Source organism: Camelus dromedarius, chromosome 7, assembly GCF_036321535.1.
Source record: "Camelus dromedarius isolate mCamDro1 chromosome 7, mCamDro1.pat, whole genome shotgun sequence".
Taxonomy (NCBI): domain Eukaryota; kingdom Metazoa; phylum Chordata; class Mammalia; order Artiodactyla; family Camelidae; genus Camelus; species Camelus dromedarius.
In genome coordinates, this window is record NC_087442.1 from 24,908,003 (window position 1) to 24,921,746 (window position 13,744).

Genomic DNA, 13,744 nt, shown 5'->3' on the forward strand with positions numbered 1-13,744 from the left:
CTTTCCACTGCCTTAAATAGGAGCAAACCACCCGAGTTCTTGGGTACCTGAAGACAACCGCAGGCATGAAAGAGAGAGATCCAAACAAACCAAAAGGAAACAAACTGGCAGGAAACAAGACTGTGCAGAAAGATGAAAACACAAGAAAAAATTATCATTAATATATATTCAGAGAGGTGAACAAAGAAATTGCAGTCATGAAATATGAATGAAATTTTATAAAAAAGGAGTAAGACAAAAATAAATATATATAATAGAAAATAAATATATAAAATACAAACTATAAATATAAAATATATAAAATAAAGATAGAAATATAAAGCTATAAAATATAAATGAAAATTTTAGTATAAAATAGAAGAAACAAGATAAAATAATAGGAGTTTCAGAAAAAGAATTGAGAAAACTAAGGTTACCTCAAAATTCAAGAAAATTTTCATAATGAAAGAATATAATTTTTATGACGTAAAGCCCCACTGGGTGCCAGCAAAACTGATGAAACAGACCCACATAGGAAAGGACCTTGAGATTTCAGAACATGGTGAATGAAGAGAAAACCCTAAAAGTTTCCAAAAAGCATGATTCCTTAGGACAAAAAGCATGGGTGACAGAAGACTTCTTTACAGCAACACTGAAAACTCGGAGACAATAGGGGAAAATGCTTTCAAAATTCTGGGTAACACTGTTTCCAATCTAGAAATCAATACCCAAACTATCAATGAAGTGATGTAGATTAGTTATCCTATTATTTAATTATGTGGAGAGAAGATTTAAACAACCACAGAATATTTGGGGCTGATTTGGTGGTATCCACTTAGAAAACTAAGCAAGTAATGGGATACAAAACACGAAAAGTTATATATATCCTATTGTTCAGCTGTTAATAGATCTCTAGACAACATTCTGAACATTGAGCTCTGCTCTAAGCAAAATTTCGAGGGGAGGATGATGGTGACATAAAAAGTATGAGTGTGTATGAGTATTGAATATGGGAGGAGGCTGTGAAAGAAAGCTAAAGTCTCATCTAACATAGTGGAATTTTAATTGTAATGCCTACAGCTGAGAAATCAGGAGATTTTATCATATGAATATAGTTAAAGTAAGTGCAAATAAATATCCAAAAATAGCTGGAAGGTTTCAAACTGGCTGTATTTGACAAGCAGAAGATTGTTAATGGGAACTAATATTTTGTGCAATTAGCCTTGAATAATTACTTAAATATAAATAGAACCCCTAATGTTTTTATATCACACTCACCCAAATGAATTATTTTGTACTCGCAGTGGCGACCACTGGTTTAGTCCACAGTGATTCGTGTGTGCATTACTAGCACCCGAGATCCGTGTGTAACATGCCCCTGGAATCTGCAATCACTGCCACCAGGTGGCAATAGTGAGTTATATCTGGACCTGTAGGATTTTTGTTCTGAAATATCCCGTGAGCACCGCTCGTTCTGTGATGTCTTAGGATTCTGAATTTGGTCATATCCTGTATAAAATGCTTTCAGTCACTTGGAAGAAGTTGTGGAAGACACACTGACAAGGTCTTAGATGTCATATATTTGTGGGAGACGCGAATGTATGACAGATAATTGGGATTGAATAAAATCCCGATAGGTTACAATTGCTTTGGTTACAAGCGTGATGAAATAAAATTGACCGTAAAGTCTTATATCCATTAAAGAGCTCACATAAGTAAAAATTGTTCTGGAAGGCAAGGTGACACAGGGGAGATCACTGAGAGGGAACGCATATGCCATGGATTCTGCATCAGTTCTGCTGTGACCAGTTACGTATGTCACAGTGAGACTCATTTTACTCCTCTAAAAAGTTAGGTCTTTGTACCAGATTATTTCTAAATATGTGTCTTCTCTAGTAGTCTATGATTTTTTTAAATACATTTAAAAACTTTTTTTTATGATTGTGAAAGATACAATAAGTATCAGGAAGGTAGTGGCTACTCCCCCCGCCCCATAATCCTATTGTTAATATTTTGACATATTTCATTTCAGTCTTATTTCTAGGCACATATATGTGTGTGGATATGTTTTTTATTTTAAAAATTATATTCTGTGTATTTGGTTTCAGAGAAGTCTCCCCACGTGAAACATAAAGCAAGCGCTTTCCTGGTCTATCCGTCATGGCAGTCTCCTTTGATCACCAGCACAAGAGGTTTTCTCTGGCCTCTTCATCCCTGACCGTCTCCAGCCTCACCTCTCTAGATGCTTTGCTTCTCATCCCTTCGTTTGTTTGTTTTCTCTCCCAAACCCCTAGGAGAAAAGACACCACACATACAACACACATGCGCATGCGCGCACAAACACCGAACTCCTTTCACTTATGGAAAAATGTGATGAGTTCTATCTGCAAACATGTGCTGTCAGGCTCTGGGTCTTATTTTCTACCCCAAATAACTTATTTTAACTCCCCTTTAGATCCGGGTCAAACCCTTGGTCTCAGGTTGAAACTACTGTCTTGAGCAGAAGACTGACCTACTGAGGACCCTCCCCCACTCCTTTCCATACCAGTCGTTGGCTTAATTTGTGGCTCCTCTTAGACTTTCTTAAGAGCACTATTTTCTTGCCCATTGTCCTCTACTACTGTCCCTCTGGTCCTTAATCTTTACTTCTTACTACACAGTGTGGTCTCTTCAGCCAGTTCAGCCCAGCAGTCACATGCCCTAAGCACAAAACAGAATAAAGCTGACTACCCCGGGCTCGTATTTACTGTCTAGATAACACAAGTGGTGCACCCCATCCCACCCCCCAGACACCTCCACTTAACCCTGAACGTGTTTTGTGATGTATTAGCACTACCATTTACTGCAGAATTTCAATCTATCTTGAATTCATAATGCCTTTCTAAATTGTCCGTGATATTTACATAATCGTGTATGTAGCATTCATGTATATTTTAAAAGTCTTTATGTAGGGAAAAAGAGAGAAGTCCATAAATTATGCCAATATATTAATGTTTTTCTATTTTGATATTTTAACTTTGTATTTGCCAATGCAGTTTCATCATTGCTTCATATATAGGCATATATGTGCATTTACTGCAGTTAAGCTTTAATATGGAATCTAATTTTTTTCTTTATATTTTGGAAGTTTTAATGTAACAATGAGAAGTTATATACACATTACATCTCTGTGTTTGTCCTTATTATCAACTTAATAATATCCAAATTATATATCACTTTCTGATTTGCGTTTGAGGTCTTTCCTTAGTAAAATAGTTAAAAGTTAAGCCCTAAATTTCACTTGTCATTTTTGTATCACTCATAAGAATTTTTAAACTTATTTTGCTGTCTTATTTACGTATCATTTGTTTTTCAAATTTCCAATGGAAAGTTTTATCATGGGGAAAATACAGATCCTTTCCACACAGAAAATATAAGGCAAAAGGAGACATTTGTAAATTAGTTTGTTAGAGGTGAAGAGTAAGTACCTTTGGGGGCTAACCTTTAAGTTAATTAGAAAGTTAAGGGCAAATTACAGTGCACCTGACCCTGCCACGCTAAATGCTGTGCCCACACCCATGATGGCTCTTGGAGAGTAGTAATTTTCTCCTGTCATTCATACAATTTCTCAAGAAGGTCTTTCAGTGCCAGTGTCGCACACAGCATGCTTATTTGTATGAGATAAGGCAGTTCTGTTTGCATATTTCTTATTTCTTAAATACATCTAGCTTTTTAAAAGGCTCAGTGTGGAAGACAGGGCTGAAACAGGCAAGAATTGAAGCACCGAAGGCTGGAAGGAGCTATTGCAATAACCCAAGTCAGGGACAATGACAACTTAGACTCACGTGGTAGCAGAGATGGAAAAAACCCAACAGAGTCCAGACGTATTTAAGTAGATAAAATTGACAGGATTTCATGGGATGAGGAAGACAATGATTTCAAGGAGGACAAGCAAAATAGTGTAGTGGCTGGCGGTGTGAGGGTATAAGCCCTACATGGTCTCAGACTTCAAGTCTGCCATTTCCAGGCTCTGTCACCTTGGGCAATACACTTAACCTCTCTGTGTTTCGCATCTTCATGTGTAAAGTGAGATAAAAGCAGCTCTACCTTCATTGTGTTGTAAGAAAAAGGTGAATTGAACCATTTATTTGATTGTAACTTAAAGCAATGCCTTTACATACGAAGCCCACTCTAAGTGTTTGTAATTATGGTGCTGGTAATGCTATTATCTTATATAGATGATCCTGAAGAAAAACAGGGTTTGAGAAGGGAAATAATGAATTCAGCTTTGAACATTTTGGGGTTGGAGTTTTATTTTAAAACATTCAAATTATGTTGAATGGACAATTGGATATATAGGTCTAAAAGGAGTCTGGCTGAAGACAGAAGTTCAGTGGTCTCATATATCTTTCATTAAATCAATGAAAACATATGAAATTTCCTAAGGAGAAATATTACTGTGAGAAGAGACAAGTACCTTTGATGAAGTTTCAAGAAATTTGTTTTAAGAAAGGACCAAGGGAAATAAACTGGTGAGGAAGACAGAGGAACAGGCAGAGATGTAGAAGAAAAACTGGAAGACTGAGATATCGCAGAGCCTAAGCAAGAGTTTTCCGGCAGAAAGGAGTGATCAGCTCTTTTAGGTGCTGCTAAGAGGTCTACCAAACTGACACTGAGAAGTATCCACTGGGTTTAGGAATATGGAGGTTATTGTTAATCACAGCAAGTGCGTGTTGGGTGGATTGAAGAGACAGAAGCCAGATTTGATTGGGTAAAGCAATGGAGTCAGTGAATGCAGAGAACTCTTTTGAGTAGTTTGGTTGTGAAAATGGAGGTGATGTGGGTCATTGAGAGGGGACTTAAAAAGGCCTTCTCTGTTTTCTTTTGAAAAGATGACTTGAAAATGATTAAACATTGATGGGAAGATTCCAGTAAAGTCTACTGTATAAGGTTTCTGAGAATGTCTGAGAGACAGGAGTCCAGAAACAAGTTGGAGGCGAGACATTTATTCTTTTGTATGTTGAAAGGAGGAGAAGGAGGGGCAGGTGCAAGTAGGTTTCTAGTTTGACAATGAGTCCTCTGTCTGCTGGCTTCCATTTTCCCTGGGGAGTGGGAGGCAAAGCTACGTGTGAAGAGTGAAAGGAGGGAAGTGGGAAGGTTCCCAGGTTTCTTGGGGAGACAGCTAGAATCATTTGGTCAGAGAAACACAGCAGGGTAGAGGTGTGGCAGGAACGAAGCAATTGAAGGCTGTGATCCTGAATGTAGGGAACCCATTCTCTACCATGTTTAATTATCACCAGCTGTACTGGGCTGCTCAGAGGCAGACATGACACGGAGAAAGTAAACGGCTGAGTTCATCCAAAGCGAACATTTTGCTGAATAACTACCATTCAGATAGAGACAAGAGAGTTTAGGGTTTTGTTGAGAAAGTTACTGATGCTGGTGATGGCTTCCTAGGTATGTACTTATCCCCAAACTCATCAACGTGTATGCATTAAGTATACACAGCATTTTACATGGCAAACATACCTCAGTAAATTGGCTTTAAAACTACACGCCTAAAAAAAGAGAAAGTTACTGAGTTGGTTTACCAAGGAATCCAAACTGGATAAGACAGGAAGCGAAGACAGGAGAATAGTAACTAGGTACTTCGGTGACCTAGACTTGTCAGTAGAGTTGAAAGAAAGCAGAGATAAAAGTAAGTTGGAAAAGATGCTGTGGTTAAACAGGAGAATTCTTGGTTAATAGGGTGGTAAAATGAGACTCTTTCTATCCCTGAAGAACAAGCACATACCATAAGTATTCCCATGCTTTCTTTGCGTGGGATTTGCAAAGGGAGCAACCAAAAAACCCTTTTAGACTCTTAAATTTAGTTTTGAAGATGAGAGGCCTGAGAGATGGTCTACCTTTGAAGGAAGTTAGAATATTTTCCCAAACCCAGTCTAACCTGTCAAGGTCGGGGCGGGGGAGTCGTCCACTTACCTCAAGACAGTGTGATAGATGTTGAGAAATCACCGCTTGGAGAACTTGAGAATCTGTTTCCTAGACTTAGAGGCGATCAATGGGCCAGTATCTGAGGTACTCTTGAAATATTTAGAAGTGAAAGTCATGGGTGAATCTCCTTACTAACGGAGTTCCAGCTGCACTCTCACTGAACAGGTAGAGAGGCCTGTTTCCCGTGGACCAGATGTAGGGAATATATATGAGAAGTGGCACTTGGGGTCATTTCAAAAGCAACTTTCCCCAAAACAGCTTCTTGACAGGCACGTTGAGCTCCACATAAAGAGACTGGGTGGACGACCATCACACTCGAAAACCACAAGTGTGTCGTAAGAGAAAGAGATGCATTACTACACAGGAGGGGCAGCAACCTGATGTCCCTACCTGGGTGATAGGAATCCATTATCCATAAAAATCCATGGCAGGCCCACCGGATAGAGCCATTTTGAACACCCATCAAACCTGCAGAGTACTGATGTCACATCTAATTTAAACCAGTCAAATAAGACCTCTTTTAAGCATTACCACTCCTCTCCTGAACCTGTTTGTTCCCTGCCACTCCGAATATGGAGGATTTAGAAACTTGAACTAGCAGGTGGTGGGAGCAGTTGGCGCTAGAAGAGGGAGACAAGGCCTAACCCACAGGCCCACTTCTCACAGTGGGCTGTTCAGCGGGCCTGACCTAGGGGGCGAGTGCAAGCGACCTTAGTAGAGGTGGGACTTTTGTTATTAAATAGCACACGATTCATTTTAGCCCTGAAATTAGATTTTTTTTCTAAACATGACTAAAAGATCATTTATTAAATGAAGTGATCAAAAAATGTCGTAGATTTTGCCCCAGATACCACCCCAACCATAGCACGAATCAGACCCACAGAGTGTGTTAAATGGGCCGTGCATGAGAGAAGGAATGAAGTTCCTGTTATCTTATCCCTTAGGAAGTTCCATTCTTAAGCAAAAACATTAAAATAGTGGTTTTTCAGATGGAGCCATTTGAGAATGTGCTGTTGTCCAGGAGCTGTAGGAGGGGGTGACTGAGGGAGAGCAGGCTTGAAGGTCTCTAAAAACTGTGTAAGGCCAGGGTATTTGAAGGGCTATAATGAACATGGTATAGTTACCCAGATGCAGATGGATTTGGAGGATAGAGGAATGCTGTGTCATCTTAAGTGGAGGAATGCAAATGTCACCTTAAAAAGTGATAGCCGCGGGTGACCAGGAGATTAGGATGTCATGTTCAAAACAATGAGCAGAGAGAGAGAGATACCCAAGTTACATGAGCCTTAAAGAAAAATAGATTTATTTCCATGTGAGTAGAGGATTAATGTTCTGGAAGAGAGTGGGGAACAGGAGGACACTGACTCCATCTCTCAATGCTGAAGTATATGGGGTTGGAAGCACTCAATTTCAGACATAGTGGTATCCTCTGGGGGGCCATCAAAAGCACCAAAGCACCAAAAATAGAGAAATGCTCCAAAAAGAGGTTTAGGAACTCATTGACCGTGTACCACCAGTGCAGAGGGAAAACTGGGAAGATTTGGGGTGGTGGTGAGAAGGGAAAAAAGGAGGTAAGAGTTAGCTCAGGAATAAGAAAGAAGAATGACTGAATGAATGAAATTATGTTCATAAAATATATCAGTGGTTAAATATTTTTATTGTTAACATTTCTATTGATGGAAAGACAAATGCTGTGTTATTGGGCTACCATAACAGAATACCATAGACTTAACAGGAATTTATTTCTCCCCATTCTGGAGCCTGAAAATCCAAGATCAAAGTGCCAGCAGCATTAGTGTCTGATGAGAGCTCTCTCCTTAGGTTGCAGATGGCTGCCTTCTCTCTGTGTTCTCATGTGGCAGAGAGAGAGATCAAGCTCTCTGGTGTCTCCTTTTACAAGAGCACTCATCCCGTCATGCCAGGGTCCCACCGTCATGATCTCATCTACCCCTCATTACCTCCCAAAGTCCCCATCTCCAAATACCATCATACTGGGGGCTAGGGCTTCAGCATATGAATTTTGGGGATGGGGTGGACACAAACATTCAGCCCATAACAGATGCTATTACTGCTTGTTACGACCACAAACAGAGCTACTTCTCATAGTACATTTTATTGTTGAACAGAATTCAGGCACAGGAAACAGATATCGAACGAAGAAGGACCACATGATGTGTAAACTTATGTGCTTGTGCATTGCCTACTCTTCTACCATTGGTGGACTGACAACGATCACTGGTACCTCCACCAACTTGATCTTTGCTGAGCATTTCAATACGTAAGTAAAATTATTGGGTTGGTGATTTGCTAAATGGGCAGCACACAAACTATAAGAATTATTCTTAACCTGTTTCAGAGAATCCAAAGACAGAGATGCCATATTGAGTCCCGCCAGGACTTCTATAGGTCTAGAAATGTTCCCTTCTACTGAGAGTTAAATGTGTAGGACGTAGTGAATTAACAGATGTCTGCAGATTCCAAGGCCAGCTTAGAAGAAATAACTTGTAGAGGACCACGCTAATCGAACACAGGAGATACTCTTCATTACAAATAATATTGCAAATCGTAGCTACCTAAGGGAAAAAGGAATTGTTCAGATGGGACAATTTATGTAGGGCTTGGCAACTGACATTTGAACTTCAGTGATGAGTGGTAAACAGAAGTGCCCATCACGGAAGGTTTGGCATTGCAATTGAAAAAGATATGAAAGATTGGGCAACTACAAAAAAAATTGCAGTAATAGCATATTCTAAGGACAGATTACAAATCTAAATATAGTTAGTACTGTGATGTCAGTCCAGTGCAGAAAATGGGGAAAGTTGGATACAGTCAGAGCACTTGAGTTAAAAATGCCACAGTTTCCAGTCACTTACTTGGTGAATTTGAACAATAAAAAGTAAATAACTCTTTTTTCATATCTCAAATAGTCACAGTTGATATGATGATTGTGAGAATTAAATGAAATAAACTATGTAAAAATACTTAACACTACGTAAGAACTATTGGAGCAGTAGTTTGAAAGTCCATGCTTCTTTGTGAGAGCTGAAACTGATCCGATACCCAAGGTGTATTTTCAAGTACTAATAGGACAGATAATAGTCAGAGTTTCAGAAGGTGGGTGGCATTGAGGATGTCCTAGAACAGGATTTAGGTCCTTTTCACAGAAAAATTAGGGTTCAGAGGCAGGAAAACCACATTCTAGGAAGCAGATTCACAGACTCTGTGAACTTTCTGAAATTATTTGCAAAATGTTCCAAGAAATCCAAGATCAAAATGTGTCATCCTCCATTCTGTAAAGAATGAAAGCTTGTGTACAAAAAACACTGGTGGGTATAGCTCAGTGGTAAAGTGTATGCTTAGCATGAGGTCCTGGGTTCAGTCCCCAGTGCCTCCATTTTAAAAAAAGAAACAAACAACAAAAAAATCACTGGCATAGCAGTTTAGGGACAATATAACACAGACCTCCACGTGCACTCATTGTTTCTGTGAGTACATATCTATTGTGCAAACTCCAACTGCCCACTTAGAATGGAAATTTTGAAAGACATTTAGTTTGCAAGTGGGAGACTTCTGAAGTTCACAGTGCCAGAAAGGATTTATCCAATATATCTCCTAGTTCAAGACAAGGCAAGAAATGTACTTGATCCTTTTCTGTGAGCTGGACCTCTGTCCTTTCTCATGAATTCCCCAAAGAAAGAGATTCCACTTCTTAGTCCTTTCTGTAAATCTCTTTTTCTAAAAATTAGAGCAAGTTTTCTTGTTTTATCTTTTTTGATGTTAAAGAACTGCTGCTTTCCATCATTCCCATGAAATTAACCTGAGATCGTCAAAGTAATCCATATTGAGTTTGCCTTTGGTCTTTGTGTTCTTGTCCGATGTATCAACAAGATTTCCTTTCTTTTATTTAACTGTTCCTTTGACTCTTTGAATGCATTCATCCATTTGCAGTGACAGATTGAGAGCACTGTGGCACTTTGAGCAAAACGCTTCAGCAACTATTTTCTCTAATTGTCTAAACTTCTAATTCTCCTAATCATGGGAATTTGGCCAAAATCTTCTTTAAATTTAGAAAATGCTTAAAATGTACTTTGAAATTTAGTGATTTTTTTTTCTTCAGTTTGTTTAACATTAAGACTTATTTGAAAACTGGAAAAAAATCAAAGTATCCCCTCTTGATAGAAAATACTGAAATAGAAGGGGGAAAACAACCTTATGTGACAAAATATAACTGATACTATTAAACAAGCTAGATATTTAATAAATGTTTCCATGAATATTGACCCAGAAAGATAAAGCAGCATCCCAAAGTAACAATAGGATGAAATGCATTCAGTTTCACGGGAAAAAGTTCCAGAAACTTAAAACTGCAAAAAATAAAAAAAAGATTCCTACTTTAATGTCCAGATGTTTGGAGTCAAAGAGAAATCGCCCTTTATTTCCAAATCCATTACAATAATCTCACCTTTCGTCTTGACACTGTTTGCCATCTCTTTGAGCAATGCCAATGATCATTTTGTACAAATTCATTTTGGGTCTTACCAAGCTCCAAAGGGCACATAAGACTGACAGTCAATGATTTCCTACCATTGACATTTAGAGAAAGGCAACATCTTACAAATGAACTATGGGAGGAAGAGATTGGATAACACATTTCAAAGCTTTATCTATCTGTCTATTTATTTGTATATAAAATATATATTTATATTATGTATGTAATGTCTTTTGTTCTCTTTTTTACACAAAGAAAATAATAATGAATTCTGAGAAAACTAAATTTTATTCAGTGCAAATAAAAACAGATCTTCATTCATTCACATAGTCAATCAACAAACATTTATTGAGGACTGACTTGCACATTGCACAGTATAACCAGAGGCAGAGAGTTCCTTTAGAACAAAGGAGATGTCAGTTTGCTTTTATACTCAGAGAAAGGAGCCAGTAAAAACAGACACGTGAGGTTTAGGGGAAAAAAGAAAAAGAATATTGATTGGCTAAGTGTCAAGTGGAATGAAATGAAATTAGAAACGAGTAGAAATGTTAGTCTTGGAAAAGAAGGACATGTCCTCCTGAGTGATAATGAAAGGGAATAAGTGAAGACAGAAAGCTCACATTGAGTATACAATGCCCTCATTTCACAAGTGAGGAAACCAAGGCTCCAAGAGTTTAAGTGACGATCACTAGTCAGTGGAGGCCCTGGGAGGTGAAGCAGATGGCCTGAGTCCCAGTGCCCTTTCCACCCTGCAGCCTCATTGCCTCGCAGACCATCTGTGAGGGGCCATGTGGGTAAAATTCTAAAAAAGAAAGTTTGCTGCCAGTGACAATTAAAAACTGCATTGGTATTTGCACACATGGGTTGCAATTTCTTTTTCATAAAGTATAAACATGCACATGTAACAGGTACAGTTTGAAATAGTTGCAAAGCTGAGAATGTGGCTAGTTTGGCTGAACCATCTCCTTCTTGTCATAAACTGATGTATAGCTTGGAACGTGATTTTCAGAACAGTACTAACAAGACTGAGGCGATTAGCTAACTCAACCATAAGGTATGAAATTTCTCGCATTCTTAGTCTTTGAATCTAGGACCTGTGGTGCCTGAATTCTGACTCCCCTGTGATTAATTCACCATTAGTTTTGACTAATCTTTGGAGTAGGGCATTCTGGAAATGTACTTTGTTCACTCTACCTTCTGTTACAATCTGACAGGTCCTTTGGATTCTTGTTGGCTCCTCATTAGGGAAATCCTGCTTGCTCGGTGCTCTCTACCTGACCCTTCTGCTCCACTGATCCACTCTTCCAATCATCACCCAATCTTCTCCTTTCCTCACACTATTGCTAGTAAATGCCACCCTGTAATTCACCCATTTCTTCCTACTCTGCTTCTAGAAAGACCCACCAATTCTGCCACCTTCTTTCTTGACTTGTGTGGATTCTATACCATTTGAGACTCTGTTCAGTTTCTCCTAAACTTCCTTTCCCATCTCTTCTTGTCATAAACTATGTTCACATTTCTATAAACTTGCCTTATCCACATACATGCACAGCTACCACCCTGGATCGCCAGCTTGTAAAAGCTGAATGAATTTTGTCTCCTTCTTTAAGCCTACACGGGGCACCAGTAGGTGATCGGTAAGGATTGATTGAGATGAACTGTACCAAGAAACACATGAAGTGCTGACTGTTCCCGGGAATCACCTAAGTAACTGCATAATCTTTTGATATTAAAATAAAATTATTAAGGGAAATACTACTAGGGACAATTACTGCTTTCCTAACAGTATAGTTTTGATGCATCAATATCACTTAACAAATACAACAGCTATTAGTTAAACATAAAAAGCAAATCTTTTTTGTTTAAGATCAAGAATGGAAAATTATCCCAAGTAAAATTTCATGGCTTGCTGATTATCAAAGTATATCATTCAGCTTGTGGGTGTCAGCTGTGAAATACGTGGGTACGCAAAGCAGCTTGGAAGGAAGTTGAATTATCGATGATTAGCACAGTCGTTGTTACTAATTACATGTTAAATAATAACTATTATAGGTTCACAGACCAAGAAATAATAAAAGAAATGTGTTTATAGGTGCCCTAAATTCAAAGCCCACCTCCCTAGCCTCTCTTCTTGGCTAATTAGAGAGGGAGAAGGTAAACCAGTTACTTAGCAATAGCTACTTTCAAAAGTTACTGTGATTTTCCTCTGCAGAAAAGAGCAATATGTAATTCTAATAAAGAATTTCTCTAGCAGATACTATGGAAGAAATGTGGACATTGCAGAGTTTGGATTCAGATTTTGGTTCAGATTTCAATCTTGCCATATATTGGCTTAACTTCTGTGAACATCAGTTTCTTCATCTGTAAAATGGGGACGAAACTCCTCATCATTGTGAGAAATAAATGGCTTAATGCATACATGGCTCTTAGCAGGGGGTCTGGCAGGTAGGAAATTGTCAATAACACTATCCATTGAATTGGCACTAATTCTTCTTTAAATGTTTGGTAGAATTCACTAGTGAAACCATCTGGTCCTAAGCTTTTCTGTGTCACCGCTGCTTTGAGTTTTGCTATTGCTGTTAGAAATCTAAGCCAGGCTCATGGGTAACAAGTAGTTAATGTTTGAAAAGAAACCTCTGGAAGTACACAAATACAAGACTGAAAAGTGACTTTGACTCAGAAATAATCAAAACGGTCATTAATCAAAAGGGCTATAATCAATGTGGATAACAGCTTATCGTCCTCTCAATGGCCAAAATCTGTTTCAAAGCTGTGAATGTCCACAACCACATCCCTTCTTTTGAGATCCCTGCTGTGTATTTAATTAGTATTATTTGTGATTTTGTAGTTGGGCATCAGAACGGCATCAATAACACCGTCTTCTTAAATTCCAACATTGATGCACATGGATGCTTTAAGTCAAAGCATGTCTCTCCTATGCTGCAATCATTTCTACTGTGTTTTAAAATGTCCTTAAAACATCAGGTTTATACTCTAGCTTATTTATATTTTGCAATATATATGGAATTTTCTCTTTTCACCTGGGAGCTGGAGTTGAGAACACCATGCTTTAATGAAAAGAGGTTGTGTTTGCAGCACGCCTTGTGGATTTAAATATCCAGCTTGACTGAGCATTCTGTGACCTTGAGCAATCCACTTGACCTTCTGAGATTTGGTGTTTTCTGTGTAAAATGGAAATACAATGCTTTGCTCACAGGATTTTTGTTAGAATTAAATGTTCTTAGCCCATTCCTACACCTCTGCCTGACTTACAAGACTTAGGGTGCATTCTGTGTTCCTCAC

At 38.5% G+C, this 13,744-nt stretch overlaps 1 protein-coding gene across 1 annotated transcript in view; it reads left to right on the forward strand.

Annotated features, from left to right (window-relative positions):
* The window catches only part of SLC13A1 (solute carrier family 13 member 1), a 74,175-nt gene that overhangs the window by 38,030 nt on the left and 22,401 nt on the right, over window positions 1-13,744 (forward strand). Inside the window, exon 7 of the mRNA XM_010975605.3 lies at window positions 8,079-8,230. Coding sequence (XP_010973907.2) covers window positions 8,079-8,230 — 152 coding nt within the window. The remainder of the gene's footprint in view (window positions 1-8,078; window positions 8,231-13,744) is intronic.